We start from the raw sequence: 20,501 nt of genomic DNA, 5'->3' as shown, positions 1-20,501 counted from the left end.
GAAGGAAAAAAAAGCACTACAAGTAAGAATAAAATGTGAACATAAATTTGATACAAAGAGCTCCAAAACCCACAAACATTCATGCTTCAAAAAAGCAGAACACTTCTTCAGAAGACAGGGTATCCATGCCACAGCAAAGCTGCTGACTCAGGTTAAACAATACTTTCGAAAGCTGGATCATAGAGAATTCGGGTGACTCTCACACTTACAACAATAAACACAAAGGCAGAAGGCACTACTGAATGGATGAATAGTCCTAACAGTTAAAGAGAGAGGTGTCACTGAGAGATCTTTGGGTCAAAACCCTTATGCCCATCATGTTTATCTGGTTATTCTTGATCACTAGTTTTTCCAAGATGTCATCGCCTCAGCTGTGAGCTTACATTCTTGGACAAAGAGAAAGAAAGGAAGACTTAAACAAAGCATTACACAATATAAAGGCATTCATGATCATGGCTGGAGTACTTAATTCAGACTTTCTCACATAATTAAGATGGGTAAATATAAAAACAAACCATTTGTAAATTTCTTAAATTTTCAATTCTACGTTGACTTATTGCTTTCATTATGCATTCTAAGTAAACAGATAGGGCTGGCCCAAATGAAAAAATTCACATTCTTATCTAATGCTTCCATCTTTTTTAACCCATACATATGACAGCTGAGATTCTTTTAAAGCATAATTTGGCCCACAGTCCAAGATGCAAGCAATGCAAAGGCATGCAAAAAGCTTAGCCAGCTTTATTACAAGATCAATTTTGAACACCTGTTCAGAGTATCACAGATTACACTAGATATCTTTAAAGCACTAAGTAAATAGTAAATGTGACTAGGAACACTCAGCTCTAGAAAAGCTGATCAGATTTAGTCACACCACCTTGGAAAGTGAGTTGGCTAGGAACGTGGTGTTTCAGCTGATCATCCCATCCCCTTATGCATTCAGGAATCTTCCACAGCTTCTCCCACCATCTTTCTTTTGTGAATAAACAGGGGAAAAAAGATGTATAAAGCTTTATTACAAAGAATAAAAACAAAAAAGAGAATTGAAAAATACTTATTTTATTTATCACTTAATATGATCACATGCTCCATCAAAATCTAATAATCATGACTTTTTAAAAAACACATACAACACAAACTTTTATACAACTATCAACTCTGCTTCCTTAGGGGAGGAGAGGGTCATATGGAGGGACTGGGAAATGTTCTTACACCAACAAAAAGATTACTGCCACAAGAATCTAATTTGTAAGAAGAAAAAAAAAAAAAAGAAGTTGAAATTCTATAGAGATCGAGAAGACAGGGAAAGGGAAAAAACAAACAAAACTAAGCAACAGATGGCAGGAAATTTTACCAACCAAGAAAAAATCTGCTAAGGGAAGAGAACAAAAATTCTTAACAACTGATGTATATAGACTATTTTCAACATAGTCCAAAATGTTATTTTAAATTATTTTTTAGCATTTCTTTTACTGAAATAATTCCCTGGGAAGGAGAACAATGGATAAAAATACACCTAAAAAATATTCTGCTTAAGTGAATCTGTAGAATTCTAGGAAGTTCAAGTTCAAAAAGGAGATTAAAACTAGCATAATGTGCTTTGACATACTGAAGTTCATGGAAATACAATCAACAGTGTGTGGCATCATTTCTTAAATGTCTACTTGAACTCTTCCGCAATGCTCCTGGCTTCAATGTGACTACACATCTGGCCCACAAATATTCTCAAATTAAATCAGCATCTGGTTTAACCCCACTTGAATTTTATTAGCTTAAATTGGAATAACAGAATTCCCACAGTCTGATTCTGGCAAATGAAACAAAGACTGGTAAAATCGAAGAAAATGATCTGAAATAAAATACTACACGTATTTGTTTTTGCACCAAATTAGGAAATTCTTATTAACACTAGCAATGCCCCAAGTGTCTCTCCCATAATCCACCCTAAATCATAATTGGGGGTTAATAACCTTTGGTTCAATATAGATTTCTCTTTTTTTCCATAACTTTGTATTTAAATATTTATATTACCTAAGATGTTACAGATGTCCCTAAAACTGAGCCAAAAAATCACAGAAGGAATTAGCTCAGTAACTCACATTTCACCTCCAAATGATTCTGTCTGAACAACAGGCATTAACTGCATTAAGCGAAAGCGAAGCGAAAGTCGCTCAGTCGTGTCCGACTCTTTGCAACTCCATGGACTGTCCATGGAATTCTCTAGGTGAGAATACTGGAGTGGGTAGCCTTTCCCTTCTCCAGGGGATCTTCCCAACCCAGAGATCAAACCCAGGTCTCCCGCATTGCAGGCGGATTCTTTACCAGCTGAGCCACAAGGGAAGCCCAAGAACACTGGAGTGGGTAGCCTATCCCTTCTCCAGCGGATCATCCCGACCCAGGAATCGAACCGGGGTCTCCTGCATTGCAGGCAGATTCTTTACCAACTGAGCTGTCAGGGAAGCCCAACTGCATTAAGAATGTGACTTATAATAGGTACATTTTCATAACTCAGTCTAAAGTGAAAGATCCCAGTTTGGGGGCTTTAGGACACTCCTGTTTTGCCAGTTCCTTAAATCCTGTTTGGCACATGGTAGCACACAAAAACTGATTGTTGAGTGACTGATAATTAAATGGATCTGGAAGGCTCAAAAAAAGTTTCTTTCACTGTTTCTATAATAAAAAATTTGTATACCACTGTAACTCAAGATCTTAACATTCTCCTACTTTTTAGGTATAATGGCTCAATCTCCCACTCCTGAAGACCTAAAAATTGTCGAATGCGTTCTGAAGTGTTTGAGACATTAACAAATCTCTTAAAGCTATTTTTTTTCCTTCTTTTAATGATAAAAGATGGTATTTATTGGACTACTGTGCTCTAGGCCCTGGGTTTAGGAAAACACTAGATAAAACGGTAGATTTTTACAAAAAATTTTCTTGCATTTTACCCAAATATAGTCATAGCTTTGAGATTTAGGGTCAGAAAACCAGCCATTATATACAATGTGATCATAGGAGTCCTAAGCCTCCAATCAGTCTATTTGCTATGCAGTTCTTACCCGTTTCTGGCTGACAAAACGTATACTGGCTGCTAGAGGAAGAGCCCATGTTAAAGTCTTCTGGACTCTCTGCTTCTTTAACAATTATTGCTTCTTCTTGATTTCCAATGTCTTCTAACTTAGGTGGCTCAAGTGTAACAATATCAGAATCATCACTGACAGTTCCAAAATAGAGATTGTCATCAGGTAACTTTTCTTCCTCTCCCTTTAGAATCAGAACCATAATTTTAGAGACATATTCAACAAATATGTATGACCCTTACATTTTCTAAGTATACTTAAGTAGTACGATGATTGAGTTTAAAATAAGTCCTGCTCAATAGGAAAGGATTACTCAAGAGTAGACTCATCTTTCAGTCTGAAAACACCATCAAACCTGACAGCAACTCTATCTCAGAATTAAATCAAACTGCTTGCCTACCATTCATTCCTGCAGGAGTTGAGAAACAAATTCATCTTTCAAACCCAAAGTTCACAAAAAGAAGAGGATTCATTTCTCATCAGTACTATGGGTTTATTTGGGTTGTAATAAATAAATATCGGTTTATTTATATGGTCAGGAAACCCATAAAAGATTGATTAAATTTTTCTAATAAACTTCAACAGCTATAACATGCAAAGATCATCCAGCTATTTAGTTTTTTTTGAGCAATTATTGTTACTTTATTATATTTGATCAATACAGTATTATATTTGATACACAGTTACACTTAAGAATGTTTTTTTGCCACTTTATTTTTTTAATTGAAGGATAATTGCTTTACAGAATTCTGTGGTTTCCTGTCAAACATCAACAAGAATCAGCCATAGGTACACAGAAGTCAAGTAAAATGCCAAAGGACAAGATTTAGTTTGTTCTCAAGTTTGAAAACTTTCATTTAACATATGAACCCTTAATTTCTCAATATAATTCAAGAATGCAATATATTTCCAAAGAAAATATTAGATGTTAAAAGAATAAATCTTTAATACATTACCAAAAAATCACTTTACTAAATTAAAAGACAGTTCACTTACTTAGGCGTTAAAATGGAAGCTAACTTTAACTTTAAAACTGACCAACCTACGAACCCAAATTTTTCAACAAAAGCTATTTATAGGAACAAAATGCACAAACAGAAATGGCAGCTTTAATTAGTATTCTCTAAGAATTACTGTTTATCAAATATCCAGAGTAAAACACAAGGTTACCTCAAGTGCTGACTTCATTTCCTCCAAAGCAGGATAAGTAGCTCCTCCCAGTAACACTGTGCCATTTTGGCTGCTCTCTGACATAAAGTAAAGGTCAATTTAATTATATTTCACCAACTTTTTATAGTCTGCATATATTATAATATGGATAAATAAAATCTATTCCTCATTTTTAAAGTGGATGTAATGAAAAGCTACATGCAATTATAACAATTACTCTACTGTTGTTAAAAATATCTCTGCATTTCAAATATAACTACTGAAAATTGTTGAGCTAATTTTAGTGAACTGAACTCATTTAAAAATTTACAAAAACTATAATGTCTAAATAAACAATCTCTACTTTACAATTCCAAAGTACTTAAGCCAAGGTGTTTATAAAAACATGTTAATATGGAAAACTCAGTCTCAGATCAGTGACAGCACATTTCCTGAATTCTTAGTCTATTCAAAATTCCTAAATGTACCACTATTCTAATGACTGTCAATGCCTGGTAACACAAGGATCAAAACTATGACTTCAAATTACAAATTCTTAATAATAAAAAATGGACTATAAAAAACAGTGACTTGAATACAGAAAAACAAAATAATGTCACCATAACAGATATATTTTATAAGAAACTTATAAGAAAAAATATACAAATTAGTTTATAATGTCATATTTTTAATGAAAAAGGCTGAAAAATTTTAATAGAAGCTAAAAACAAAAACAGTACATAATAAGCACCAGGTTTTATGCATAACATGCATTGTTGGTATAACATTATCTCCAGAATCAAAAGAATTATAGATGGCTTTGAATTTTTGGTCATCCTTTGCTTTTCTATCATAAGTATGTATTTTTCATTATCTAACGCCTCCAAAATAACAAAAGGAAAAAAAAAGAAACCACCATTTGTGTATGTGATATAGCCCCAACAGAATATTAATTTGGAGATAAGACTCCTCAACAAAGTTGGTCTTGGGTCCAAGGACCCCTGAGGAAGTATGGAAAAAAATTTTTATAACACGTATCTAAAGATATGCATTTCTTTGAAAAGACCATGCAGTTTTCAGATTCTCAAAATCTGACCCATGAAAGATGAAAATCACTGTTCAAATGAGAAAAGCAATCAACACATGGGCTGAAAACAAGATTTACAGGCATAAATCTTTTATATTTCTGGCCTTAACACATCCACTTTATTCTCCTGAAGGAGAAATGTCCTGTTTACATTTTAATGCAATTTAAAAAAAAACTTTAAGTAATTTAAATATGAAGATGCATGAATTATTTGGGTTTAATTCTCTGTATAATTAATGTGGGCATCAAATCCCATAGAGGAATATATAACATCAATGCAATACAGTAGTTAAATACCATTCACTACCTATAACCAAAGGTATTCTGAAGTGTGGTAACCATAGAAGAGTTGAGTAAACCCCTTCTGATGAATAAATAATTCTATGTATCAATAGTCTTCATCAAGATTATTAATATTTAGTTACCAACTACACTAGCAGCATCAAACATTCATACAGAAGCCCACTATAGCTACAAACAAGGGCCCTGGGCAGGTTGGTGCCACTGGGTTCTTTAGGGCTGCCCACCACATCACACTAAAATTCTAGTCTTTCAGTGACCTGCTGGTTTAGACCAGCCAGAAAGGCTGCTCACCTAGAAAGAAGACAAGATTCATGTTGCTCACATATCCTATCAAGAGAAACAAAAAAATCAGACTTCTTTAAACCTACCTCCCTGCTCTAACTGCAATTCCTGCGGCTCCTCCTGTGATAAAGACGCACATTCTGGAGCGGGCTCACAGCTGCCGCTAGTTGTGCCATGTTCAGAATTCACCATCTCTACATCAGACCCCTAGAGAAAAAATGATCATCAGTTAACTGTCTATCAGCTACCCAAAGCTAGATTTCACTACCTGTAGATGCTTCCATTATTAAAAGTCCCAGATGCTGCCATACTCCGCAGGGCACAGTATCTATTGCTTTCGTTCAATTTAGTCCACAAAACCTACAGCAGGCAAACAGCAGAAAGGAGCCACAGGTTTAGACTCTGAAAGAAGTCAGCCCAGAAGTCAAATACTCTAACTGCACTATAAGCCCAAGAGTCAATCTGAATCCCAGAGGATTTCTACATTTAGCTATTTCTATTTATTAATCTGCTTCTACTCAACATTTATGGAACTACTCTGGCCAAGGCATTTTGCTAGGTGTCAGAGTATAAAAAACTGAAATCTAAAATTCAGATTTAAAGCCCATTCAGAGAAACAGCCACAAGTAAATATTAATAACTACTTATTACAACATGTGACTAAAAAATTTTAAGGGCAAACATTAAAATTAACCTATTAGATTAATATGGCAGGCTATAGTCCATAGGGTTGCAAGAGTCAGACATGACTTAGCGACTAAACCACCACCACCATTACACTAAGAGAGTAAACGTTCTCTGTAAAAGCAGACTCTTCTTTATTCTTCCAAGGTTTTCACTTTGATGTCAGATTGTCTTTTCTGTAATAAATGTGTATCTTAACAGATTTTCTTTCTCATCTTAATTAGCAAAATAAGTTATCCAAAAATGACTCAGTCTCTCTCCAGATCCCTCCCTCAATCTTCCTATAGTTTACTGATCATGAAATTAAAAGGTCTGAGTTCTCCTGAAACATGTAACTCAACATAACTAAAAAACTTCATTAAAGGAGCGAGTTTGAGTTGAATCCTAGAGAGAATTCTGAATTTAAGACTTTGGGCTTGCTAAAGTGGCAGAAGAACAGCAGTAACAGACACAAGGTTTGGGTTGAATTCTGAGTCACTGGGGAGACCAGTCCTGGCCTCAGTCAGAAAGGTAGCAATGGTAAAGAAAAAGGAAATACACGTAAGAGACATTAGCAAGAAAGAACAGAACCTGATTAACAAGATATGGAGGGAAGAGGGATAAAGGTACAAATATAATCAACGTGTGACAAGGTACCCCTACTACAGAACACCCAAATGGCACACTTGGCTACATGCCAGAGCGGTTTGCGCTCTTACTTCACACTGAAGATTCCCACAACTGCCTTGCTCCTACACTGTTAATTATCCTTGAAGGAGTAATTGTTGCTATGAGAGTTGATCTAAGCTTCGGAGAAACACGTTAAAAATAGAAAAGTCATTTATTTAAAAAAATAAAAGAAGAAGAAACAAAAGAAACCACTCAATTTTAACTAGTACAGCTGCTAAGGAATGTTTAAACTTTCTTGCAGAAGGTCTGGTTAATGTTGTTGTCTAGAAGACATGACTAACCAATTGTCTAAACATTAAATTATCAGGGCAATTGTAAAAAAAAAATACCATTTAAAATTTTTATTGATGCAGGAAAATAAGTGAAGCCTAAGAGGCTGGGAAAAAACAGGAAAACTATAGACAAATCCGTTAACACATTATATAGGTATAGATAATTTTTATCCTTTTGCTTCTGTTTATCACTATTTTATGATTTTTTTCTGTAGTTAACATATATTACCAGTGTGAAGGAATAAATTAATATTTACTATGTACTGTCATATAACATTATATTTCTGTAATAAAATTCATTTTGTGACAGAGTTCTAGTCATAGTCTTTTTTCCTGTGAAGTTCTGCAATGATAACAATGTAACATAACACAACAACACAGGAGGAACACGTGTTCTTCATGCTCCTTTCTGGCCTGTTTAAATGCACTCGCTGATGTTTTCTAGCTACATAATCTTGGCCAAATTACTAAGCTTTGGTCTTCTCAACTATGAAATGAGAATGAAAATGTATGCCACAGAGGGCTGCTTAAAATTATATGAGAACATAAGTAAAGCACAAGGCCTGACCAATAAGCCCTCAGTAAGTATCTGCCTACTGTCTCAAAGTTGAGGAAACCAATGTACATTAAGATGCTGCCTCATGAAGTTTTCAGCAGTGAGTGTAATGCAGGAGGGAAAATGTCCAAGTCCTAGATCAGTGGAATCTTATGTATAAATGTAAAAAACTAACAGCCTTCAAAGAACCCAGTTTACATCATTATTAACACTATAACACTACACGCTGCCTTACAAAAAATATTAAACACATACCTCATGATTGATGACAGTCCAACCACAAGATGAATCACTGTCACTGGAGTTCTCAGACATTTTTCGGGTCTACAAATACAAAAACATATTGATATGTGGAAAACATTCTAAAAAATTCTATAGGCAGCACAGTATGTAATTGGTTTACTGCCTCCCAGGTGAAACTGAGGCAACCCACCCATTGATTTACCAGACAGGACAAGTTCGCTTATCAATATGAACAAATACAACCAAACTTAGATTCCCCTGAGCCAAAATAGTCAGATGGTCGTATTGTGGAATGAAGAGGCAAGTTGGATCTGAAAGAAAATGCAGGATTTGGTCAGGCAGAGAAACAAGGTTGAGGAAGAAAAATCGGACTGTAAGGAAGTCAACTGTTGAGAGGATGATGAATTCATCATTCTAGGGGACAGTCAGCTAGAGTAATAGTCTATGCTTTCAATGGACTGTACACTGTGAAAATCATGGCTGAGGAAACCACATAGGGAAACTGGAAGAGTTAGAAGGCCAAGCAAAATGAAGTCCACTGTGTTTGTCATCAATCATGAAGCAGTTAATATTTTCAAGCAGGGAAGGAAGATGATCAAATGGTTTTAAGGAAAATAACCATGTTGGTAATGCTTCAGTTAGATTAAAACACAAGAAGAAAAAGACCAGAAGTGGACCCCAAAGTTGTGGAAATTGGCAATAACATAGACTTTACTCTAGCCGACTGTTCCCCACTCATCATTCTCTCAACAGTTGACTTCCTCACAGATAGATTGTTCTTCCTCACCTTTGTTTCTCTGCGTGATCGAATCCTACATTTTCTTTCAGATCCAGCTTGCCCCTTCATTCCACAATATGACCATCTAACTACTTTGGCTCAGGAGATCTCCTTGTCTTGCCAGGACTAGACAGATTCAAGTCCTAAATCAGAACACACTGGTCACTTTACCTGGTTTATTCTTCCCTTGCTATCTAAACTCCTACTTAAATTTCAAAACTAAGCTCATTAAAGTGCTGTTTCTATACATACCTTATAAATGTTTGTTATTGCATATATCCTGGGAATCCATTATATCCCAGCTGATGGTTAGTGTTTTAACGAAACTCTACTGTAGATAATATAGAACTAAGGCACAAATGAGAACAGGGCAAAAAAATAGACTTGAACCATTCATCAGTGATTCTGAAAACTCTTATAAATTAATATTTTAAAAAGAGAAGATACGGAGAGGTGGCTGGTCACTAATAATACAAAATAAGTATGTTTTCCGACAAATTATTCAAAATCTAGAATAAGACATAAAGATAATTGTGTGACTTTTAATATCACAGTAGACAGAATGTTTTACAGTAAGTTTACCTGAGGTAAACTGATTGTTTGATTTATAACTAATTAGGGCCCAGGCAGTTTCTAAATTTAAAAGTAACTCTGTAAAATAAACAAAAAAACTATTACAGTGAAATACATGTTTTCTGTCTAGTAGAAAATACTATCTCCCAAAGGCTCAGTCTAAATCCCTATAGGCTATTAACCAATTTTATATTTTAGCAATTTTATTTCAGCATTCCTTATTAAATTGACTACATAAAGCCCAATTTCTCATTGAACCAGTTTTCACAAGTTTAAAACAAACTTTCTGATGTTACTATTTGTATGTGAATTGTTTTGTAACAGCTTAAAAGTTGCAGGTTAACATATGAGACTGCACAGAGACTGAGTAGTTAACTTGGCAGAAGAAAGAACGGTCAAAGCAGGCTTTACAAATGCAGTTGGTAAGGTTTTAGACACGCTGCTGCTGCTAAGTTGCTTCAGTCATGCTAGACGGCATGTTTTTTAACTGAATAGCAAAAATTTTTTAATTGAGAGATACCACAAAAAAATTAAGGTCTAGTTCCTCATTAACAACAACAACAAAATGACACGGAAAAATTTCCCAAGAGATAATGAGGAAAGCACTACGGAAACAAAGGCAGAAAAACAATGACCTGTGGGATACAAAGAATCAATGCAATATTCCATGAAAAAGATGAGCACCTAAATTTAACCAGTATTGACAAAGGGGGAAAGAAGATGAGGAGGAGTTAGAGATTTGAGAAGACAAAGTTGAAAGATTTTTAAAGAACTGAATAACCAAATACAGAAGGGAGAACATATAGGATATTTTGGTTTAACTATTTGGAAAAATCATTCTACACAGAACAAGTAGGGAGGGCTTCAAGATTAAGAAAATGCTGAAGCCTAAAAAGGCATTCATTCTTCACCATATGAAAGCCCCTCTTCCCTCTGCAAATCCCCATTTCTGAATCTCCTCTAGTAGCTATGGTTTTCCCAGTAGTCCTGTATAGATGTGAAAGCTAGACTATAAAGAAAGCTGAACGTGTAAATCTATGGCTGATTCATATCAATGTATGACAAAACCCACTGAAATGTTGTGAAGTAATTAGCCTCCAACTAATAAAAAAAAAATAATAATTAAAAAAAAAAAGAAAGCTGAGTGCTTTTGAACTGTTGGTGTTAGAGAAGACTCTTGAGAGTCCCTTGGACAGCAAGAAGATCCAACCAGTCAATCCTAAAGGAAATCAGTTCTGAATATTCACTGGAAGGACTGATGCTGAAGCTGAAATTCCAATACTTTGGCTACCTGATGCAAACAACTGACTCACTGGAAAAGACCCTGCTGCTGGGAAAGATTGAAGGTAGAAGGAGAAGGGGATGAGAGAGGATGAGATGGTTGGATGTCATCACTGACACGAAGGACATGAGTTTGAGTAGGCTCTGGGAGTTGGTGATGGACAGGGAAGCCTGGCGTGCTACAGTCCATGGGGTTGCAAAGAGTCAGACACGACTGAGCGACGGAACTGAACTGAGTAGCCCATGGGCTTCCCTGGAAGCTCAGCTGGTAAAGAATCCGCCTGCATTGCAAGAGACCCCAGTTCAATTCCTGGGTCGGGAAGGTGCCCTGGAGAAGGGACAGGCTGCCCACTCCAGTACTCTTGGGCTTCCCTGGTGGCTCAGACAGTAAAGAACCTGCCTGTTAACGCGGGATACCTGGGTTCGATCCCTGGGTTGGGAAGATCCCCTGGAGGAGGGCATGGCAATCCACTCCAATATCCTTGCCTAGAGAATCCCCATGGACAGAGGTGCCTGGCGGGCTACAGTCCACGGACTCGCAAAGAGTCGGACACGACTGAACAACCAAGCACAGCACAGGAGCCCGTACCCCACTGCTGTCCCACCTCACCCCCCGGGACTTCCCAGTGCAGAGCGTGGCTTGCACACAGGCAACCTTGGAAAACTTCAGGGACACCAGACCTTCTCAGTCAGTCAGTTCAGTCACTCAGTCATGTTGGACTCTGCAACCCCATGGACTGCAGCACGCCAGGCTTTCCGGTCAGGGATATTTAATGTGTATGTATCTCTTACCCTTATCTAGGTAATTTCCATTTAAACAGATAGTCCCCAGATAGTTATTTGTTTACCAATCAATAATTCTAATTGTTCTGGAGATAAAGACAAGATTTCAAAAGAAAGTTACATACACTGCTAAACTGGGACTTTTTATCATATTTAAATTTCTCAAATCTAGGAGCCCACTTTAATCAGATCTCTGTTTAATTCTTCTTACTTGCCCTGGAGAAAGAATAAGCTTGACATCTAGCCCAAATGAGGAAAAAAAGATTCCCTATTGGCCATAACTCCAAAAGTCTGGAGAAGCAAAAATCACAGCCCTATTAAAGAACCATCTTAATTCAGATGTTTTCAAAAATGTGCGTGCACTACAAGTAAAATTTTAGAAAGTAAATTTCTAAGCCCCATTCTAGACACACTGACTCTGAAAGCCTCTATCAACTACAAATTGGCACTTGCCAAGAGCGTCCGCCAGTGACTGAACAACAACAGAATTTGCCATCTGCCTTTGTGGAGACTGAACCCTGTGCTGTTGCAGCTGTTAACATTAAACACCCTCTGAGGCCATTCAGGATGGAGTGAGGCACTCTGTGCTCCAGGGAATCTGGTGTCTTTAGATAGTAAAAGGCGGGCTTGATTGCACTGAACTCCCCTTCACCAAAATCTTACATATCAACTTTCCCTGACTACCTCTTTGGAGCAGTCTCTCAAAGCTATCTGAGGTGCTGTCTCTCAGGTTGCAGTCCTCATTTTGTCCCAAGTAAGACTTAACTCGCGACTCTCAAGTTGTGCATCTTTTTTCACTGACACTCATTGCATTTGAACCTCCTCACTACAGTTATCTGCTTAAAATGGTATTTTGTCATTCCTTAAAAATGTTAAGATTTTCATAGTCTTAAAGATAATGCTCACAGGCCTTAAATATTGAGTGTTTTGTCTCCAGCACCTCATCCCCTCTTCATTCCTTCCTTTTTCTCTAACCTTTTCAAATAACCTAAAAAAACTTAGCTATCTCTTAACTCAGGCACTCTGCATATTCTGATCTCAATTCCTCACCCCCTTACTTCTACCTAAACTCTGGTGCCCACTCTTCTATCTCAGCTAAGGCATCACTCTCTGAACCATTTCCTGACCCCATCCCCTCTTCCACTTCGAGGGGCTTACTAATAATAACTTAAAGTTATAAAGCTAAGCGTATACTTTATGAAGATGATAAACCTGAAGCCCTTTTCCAGACTCAAGTGAAAGTGAAGTCGCTCAGTCGTGTCCGACTTTTTGCAACCCCATGGACTGCAGCCTACCAGGCTCCTCCGTCTATGGGATTTTCCAGGCAAGAATACTGGAGTGGGTTGCCATTTCCTTCTCCAGGGGATCTTCCCAATCCAGGGATCAAACCCAGGTCTCCCGCATTGTAGGCAGATGCTTTTACCATCTAAGCCACCAGGGAAGTTCCAGACTCAGGCTTCCTTTTATTCCTCACGGTAGTTTCTTATCCCAATCTCCAGCTACGGATTTTTCCAGTGCTTTTTGGATGATTATTTGTCGATTTCTCAACATCTATAAGACTAAGATCATCTTCCTGCTGCTCTTCCTGTTTCTATCTCAGAGAAGAGCATTAACCAAAAATATGGTTATAAGCAAAACCCACCAAACATCAGGTCAAAAATCCTAGATTTAAGGATAACTACACTTGAAATGGGCTTCCAGGGTGGTTCAGACAGTAAAGAAGCCACCTGCAATGAGGGAGACCTGAGTTCGATTCCTGGGTCGGGAAGATCCCCTGGAGGAGGGCATGGCAATCCACTCCAGTATTCCTGCCTGGAGAATCCCCACGAACAGAGCAGCCTGGCGGGCTATACAGTCCATAGGGTAGCAAAGAGTCGGACACAACTGAGCTTCTAAGCACAGCACATTTGAAAAACTAAAACTTTGCCTTGACCCAAGTCTAAATCCTTATGCACTTACTAATTCAACTTCATCATTTCTCACTTCAATTACAGTGACAATTCTCTTAATAGATCTCTGCTTACAGTGTCAAATTCCTCTCTGGTTACTCCTTCCCAAGGCTGCCCCTACTATGTTTATCCTACAACATAAATCTGATCACTTAATCACTTAAAACTGGTCTCCACTGCCTTCAAGACAAAAGTCTCTGAACTCTTTTATAATAGGAACCTCCAGAACGAATTACTGAAAGTGACTTTCACTTCATAAGAAATCCTATGGAACATTTCTTCACAGCGTGAAAGATTTGTAGAACTCTATGGAAGAGAATTTGACACTAAGCATTACAAATATGTGGCTTCAATAGAGAATATAGCACATTCTAGTCATATTAGGATGTACATTTATTACACGAATTCTCACATCTCCTTTATGAAGCTTCTTAAGGTAGAAGGATTATACTACACTAGTATGATCACGCTCTCCAGCATGGACCTATAGTTGGTACCATTTTAAATTCATTCCTTTATCCATCTGTTCATTCAATGTTTATTCAGTTCTTAGCACATGTGAGATACTGAAAATATATCAATGTATAAAGCAAATAAGAGTCTTGCCTACCTGGAGCTTAAATTCTATCAGTAAAACTTTATCTGAGCCCTATGCTCCAGGAAAGCAAGGAAGGTTGAGAAATGTCCCCATCCTGTTTTGTGTTCTGACAAATAGCTAACTTGCAAAGGACCAGCCTGCCCCCAAAAAACCCCAGGCTAGACTTCCACCCATCCTGAGCCCCTTATTTCACTTGCCTCCATAAAATTCCTTGGTTTTATGATATACTCCTCATTAATGAACTTTCTCCCTACTGCAACAGTCTGAATTAAACTCACCTCAATTTTCCCATGCATTTCATCTTTCACACTGGAGTTATCCAATAAACAACATAAACTGATATGATATGCAGTGTGTTCGATGGTGTATTTCCTTCCTACTACAGAGAAAGCATGGGAAAAGAAAACAGAAATGCTCGGTTGGAGAGGCTTAATTTCAGAAAGGATAATCAGGGAAAGCTTCCTTGAGAAGATATATTTGCGCAAAGATTTCAATAAGCGAGTGAATCGCTGGGCAGTTAACTGGGGGAAGAGTGTTTCACAAAATGAACAGTAGGTACAAGGTTGGAACCAAGCCCATATCTCTGAGAAACAGCAAGGAGGCCTGTGCGATTGGAGAGGAGTGGCCAAGCAGGAAAGTGGGAAGAGATGAGGACAGAGAGATAAGGAGTGGGAGATGAATGATGCATGACCTTACAAATCCTAAGACTTTTCACTTTAACCTGAGTGAAATTAAAAGCCACAGGAGAATTTTGAGGAAAGGAATAGGAAGATCACCCTGGATGCCCTATGAGGACAGCACTGGGAGGGAGCAAAGGCAGAAGCAGGAAGACCATCTGCAAAGCAACAACAGTAATCCGGGTGGGATGATGATGGTTTGGACCAAACTGGTAGCAAAGACAGTGAGAAGTGGACTTATACATGTATTTTGAAGGATTAGCCAACTGGGCTTCCTGATGTACTGACTATAAGGTATGAGGATGACTCCTGTCCTAAGTAAAATACGAAGACAAGATGGCCATTGAGACAGGAAGACTTTAAAAGCAGCAAGTGATGAAAAAAAATTGTTAAATTGGTTGGGAACATACTAAATTTGAGACAGCTATTTTCACATCCAAGTTGAAACATCAAGTAGGCAGCTGGGGACTGAATCCAGAGGAGAGATATAGACTAAAGACATAATTTTAAAATAACCTGAGGTGGCAGCTGTCAAAACTAATGACAGCAACAATATTAATTTCACCTAATAAAGTACAACTGGGGTGAATATTACCTGAGATGATGGTGCCCCTCATCATTCCTGAGTAGCTACATTTTACTATGAAAGAGGTACCATTTCCATTACTGCATCTTCTAGAATTAGACACTACGGAGAAGAATGGGGGCATTCTTCTCCCACACGCCCACGATTCCAATGCAAGCCAGCCAATGGGCTGTGAGCAAAGGTCCCGAAAGGGCTGCTGCACTGTAAATGTGAGCAAAGATGAGACAGATCATCCAGACAGCTTTCAGGAACCTATTTCATCCTGCTTTTCAAAGGTTCTGGAACTTTCACCTCCTCAAAAGGATATGAAAACACGTGCTTTAAACCAGACCTTGTTGGATAAAGGAAAGAGGACCCAAGATCCCAACTAATAAAAACCTTTTAAACATCCTTGTTGTCCAATAACAACCCTACAGAAATAAACAAGATAGATACAGTAAGTCAGCTGGTGGAAAGTACTGTGGAGAAAAATAAAGTAAATGGGGGAAAACAATGCAGAGAGTAAAGGGGTAGGGAGGGAGCAGAACTTTAAATAAGGTTGTTAGAGAAAGCCTTTCACCAACATACAAAGGTACCTATTTCTCCACAACCTCACCAAAAGGTAACAGCCATCTTTAACTTCTGATCATGTCATGAGCAAAAAAATAAAACTGGGTCATTAATGAGTTCATTTGCTACTAATTTTTTTTCTTAGAATGCTTCATTTAAAAAACGTATCTTCAGGGCTTCCTTGGTGGCACAGTGGTAAAGAATCTGCCTTCGAATGCAGGGGACACAGATTTGATCCCTGGTTCAGGAAGATCCCACATGCCAAGATCAGCCCATGCACCAGTGCATCTAGAGCCTGGAAGCCACAACTACTGAAGCCCACGAGCCCTAGAGCCCATGCTCAGCAACAAGAGAAGCCACTACAATGAGAAGCCCACACACCCCAACTATAGTGTAGCCCCTGCTTGCAGCAACTAGAGAAAGTCCATGCAAAAACCAAGACCCAGCACAGCCAAAAATAAATAAGTAAGTAGCAGCTTCTATCACAGATATGTTTTTAAATTTTATGTAGTAAAATGTTCAGGATGGAGAATAGGGTCTTTGTTTATAACCTATATTTTACACCTTGCTTTAGGAAGTCTTTTTTGCTCTCAAAATTGTAAATTATTCTCCTGTATTTTCTAATATTTTACCAGATTTTAGCTTCTACATTTAGCTATTTAAACTATGAATTTGGATTTTTTCCCTTTTAGTGTGAGTTTAGAAATAATCTCAACTATTAAATAGTCTATGATTTAAAATGCCATTCTTTGTCACATGCAGCCCCATACATTTATGAATCAGTTACAGGTCTGTTCTAATGATCTATATCCCAGCACCAAAACAACGCTGTTTAAATGACCATGGTACTCTCATCACTTTCTACAGTGCCATTTTTCAACTGTTTCCTTGGTCCTTCCCTAAAGACACACAACCACCCTAAAACACTTAAATATAGGCAATGATGAAATTGACTGCAGGTTACATATAATACGTATCCCAAGTGCTAAGATTTTTTTTTAACTTCCCTTGCAGAAACTCCATGACCTTGAGAATAAGAATTCTGTACTATAAAGTCAAACTCCTTAGGGTGACATCCAAATGTTCCACTGTCTGGCTCTAGCCATTACTGCAGATGATGAGATTTCTCCTCCAGAACTATCTCATCTGATCAGAGTCATCTACTTGCTACAAGCAGAGGAGGAACTGCAGCAATCCTCCATGTCTTCACCTGCTCAAGTCATACTTGCTGAACGCCGTCCTTCTTCCTTCCTTCTATCTGTAAGGCTTAGTCCTCCTCCATGAGGTTTTCCTTCATGTTTCTGACACACTCATCTCTCCTCCCCCTGAATGCACAGCACTTATTTCTCAGCATAACTTCTATACTTCTGAGCGTGACTTGCCTAAGGGCAGCTTCAATTACTTTTATCCATGAGTTACTTTACTAGTTAGTATTAAGTTCAAAGCTCTGATAAGAAGTTCTAATTTTACTTTTAATATCTTCATAATAGCTCAAAAATTTTAACTGCTCTCTATTAGTCAGAAGTCATACAATACACACATAATAATCTCTCATCTTTAATCACTTAATACTCTATTTTATCTACAGAAAAGGACATATAAGCATGTTTACTCAGATCAGGAATTAAAGGATCAGAAATAGGAATGTAACTACAGGTCTAATTTCAAGTCCAGCTCCACCCCTAAGCCTGCCTCTGTTAAATGTAGCACAATTATGAACTTTTTTATTCCTATCCTCAAAAGTGTGGTGGGGCCACTGAAATTACTGAGCACCACAGTGAAGGGGTTGAAACAGAAAAACTTAAAAATCCCCATGATTTTCAGTCTAAGCAAGCATCTAAAACTGTTACTGTCACTATGCTTTATGGTAACTTGGCACAAATTCACATTTTAAGAAGTATTGTGACAAATACTTCTGGAGGTAAATGGTGAGAACTGTATCTCTTTGAGGAATTAAGGAGTCTTAAATTCTGTTCACTAGAGAGGGGAGAGAACCTTTACTCTGTTGCTTCTTTTTTTTCCAAATAGTCTCATCTTAAGTGAAGGCGAAGTTTATATTTTTTTCCACCTACAATGTCAACCTTATTTCAGCCCCCGAACTCCGACAATAAATAAGCCTAACCTAGGAGTGCCTGGCTTTTGTGCTGTGGGGGGAAAAAGGAACACCTAGCAAAGCTTATTCCAAAGCTTACGGGCTAGAATGGTCAAGTAAACTCTCTATTTGAAACTGTCTGAGCTTTTGTATGGCATTTTAACTGTTATAGCAGATAAACCCTGCAGCATATTTTCACCATGTACAGGCCAAACTAAAGTTGCTTCCAAACAGCAGCAAGACAAAAAAGATCTCACAGGCAATCCTGCATATGGAACTCAAGTACTGGCTGCCATTTTGGATGCTCACAACAGCACAAAAGCTTTCTATGGTTTGTGTGAAAGGTAGAGGATGAAAGAGACGCAAAAGGTAAGAGCCATTTTCACATAAAATGCCTCTGAATTTAAACAGAAAGTAAATTTCACTGTTCTCTCTCTCCTGACTCCCAAAGGGGGGAGAAACAGGTAGTTGGTTTTGTTTTGGGTTTTTTTTGGCCAAATTGCATCACTCAGAAATATAATCTCAATTAGACTTCATAAATGTGATGTTGCAAAAGGCTTTCAGATTGATGTCATTTCTCCAGTTTGCGTTGTGCAAGTTCAACATGATTAATGTAAGACTTCATAAAACCTTAAGACCGCCTGGCAAAAATACAGCCCACAGATTTAAACATATAAGATAAAAACACAATGGAAAAAAAAAAAAAGACTCAGAAAAGTTTTAAAATCTTAGAGTACAGATAATCTTTTTCTAGGCTTTACACAAAACCTAGAAACTACACAGCAGAAGTTTTCCATTGTACAAAAATCATAACTTATTTGCTAAAAATCATATAAGTAAGTAAGAATGATATACTGAGCATATTTGTAACATATATATAACAGAGTTTTTAAAACATTTAAAATACACCAATAAGTCAGTAAGAAAAGAGGTTTAAAACTGAATAGAAAATTCAACAAGGAACATGAGTAAGCAATTTATAGTTAGTTAGTTAGTTAAGTCGCTCAGTCGTGTCCAACTCTTTGCGACCCCGTGGACTGTAGCCCACCAGGCTCCTCCACCCATGGGATTCTCCAGGCAAGAACACTGGAAAGGGTTGTCATTTCCTTCTCCAGGGGATCTTCCCGACCCAGGGATCGAACCCAGGTCTCCTGCCTTGCAGGCAGATGCTTTAACCTCTGAGCCATCAGGGAAGTCCCAAGCAATTTATAGAAGACATTAAAATAGCTTATAAGGAAAAATGTTCAACATTACTAGCAAAGATACACAAAGAGAAGCAAAATTACTTTAACACCTAAATGATGAACAAAGATTAAACAGGTTAATACATTAAAGAAAAATAAACCCTACTGATACTAATTTATATGCATTAAATGAATTAAAATTTTAAAGAGTTATCTTTCAAATATAAAAAAATTACATGCACTATGCTAAATTTCAATAAGCTATTTATTACCTTCATAATCAGCAGGAAAAGGGACATTTCTGAAACAAAATCTAATCATCTTCTGGAGGACCAGTCTTTTGAGGACAAGTTAAAGGACTTAAGGGAATCATATTAAATACTTATATCTGAGGTATCAGAAGTTTATTGTGAAAAACTAATATTAGAGAAAAAAGAACATAACCCAGGGCTTTGAAGAGTCCACAGTGCAGTAACTATGGGATCAAGATGTGGGTCCAGTAGCTGTCCTTCCTCTTGTTTATATTCATCATTTGAGTGGGTTCAAAGATAGCAAACAGGCTTTCCTAGTTTTAATGGAGTGAATTTCATTTAAACACTGAAATCTATTGCTAAAGACAGGCATCTGGAGAAAAATCTCCAATAGGAATAGTATTAATAATTTCACTTTATCCACCCCAGAAAGAGGTAGCAATACTGTTACAATACAGTAGGTTAACTTTTTGATTTACAAAACAAATTCTGCAATAAGTGAGTCAATATACAATTTTTTCACAAGTTTCCTTTTATGATGTAATATCCTTCAAATGGGGAAACAAAAGCAACTACTGCCATATTTGAAGACAGAAGTATCCCCTTTTGCCTCCACCTAAAAGAAGCTACACCTTTGATAAAAAGTTTGAAATAAAGTAGTAAACAACGTGAATTCAAAATGCTGGGAGGAAATTATGATACTTATTAATATGGAAATATCCTTTCCACCAGGTTTTCCAACTCTGAGAAGAATCCTAACTTTCCAGAATTGTTACATCTTAATTTTGGAAAAGGCTAAAAGAGCCGAGAGGAAATCTAAAAGTTTGACTGGCTCCACACTGCCCTCACTTGGACACTCTAAGTCCCAGTGGCTCCTG

At 37.4% G+C, this 20,501-nt stretch overlaps 1 protein-coding gene across 4 annotated transcripts in view; it reads right to left on the bottom strand.

Annotated features, from left to right (window-relative positions):
• CCPG1 (cell cycle progression 1) overlaps positions 1-20,501 on the bottom strand; it is a 45,739-nt gene that overhangs the window by 20,684 nt on the left and 4,554 nt on the right. For 3 of the 4 annotated variants that reach the window (XM_043471901.1, XM_043471900.1, XM_043471903.1), the window contains exons 2-6: positions 8,335-8,403; positions 5,985-6,105; positions 4,248-4,324; positions 3,057-3,261; positions 878-973 (exon numbers count right to left, since the gene is read on the bottom strand). In XM_043471901.1, the coding sequence (XP_043327836.1) occupies positions 878-973; positions 3,057-3,261; positions 4,248-4,324; positions 5,985-6,105; positions 8,335-8,394 (559 nt within the window). In that variant the 5' untranslated portion in view covers positions 8,395-8,403. The remainder of the gene's footprint in view (positions 1-877; positions 974-3,056; positions 3,262-4,247; positions 4,325-5,984; positions 6,106-8,334; positions 8,404-20,501) is intronic. The other variant, XM_043471904.1, reaches the window with a different exon arrangement.

This window comes from Cervus canadensis, chromosome 6 (assembly GCF_019320065.1).
Source record: "Cervus canadensis isolate Bull #8, Minnesota chromosome 6, ASM1932006v1, whole genome shotgun sequence".
NCBI classification, from domain to species: Eukaryota; Metazoa; Chordata; class Mammalia; order Artiodactyla; family Cervidae; genus Cervus; species Cervus canadensis.
The sequence above is the reverse complement of the archived record's forward strand: the minus strand, read 5'-3'. Positions and strand labels throughout refer to the sequence as shown.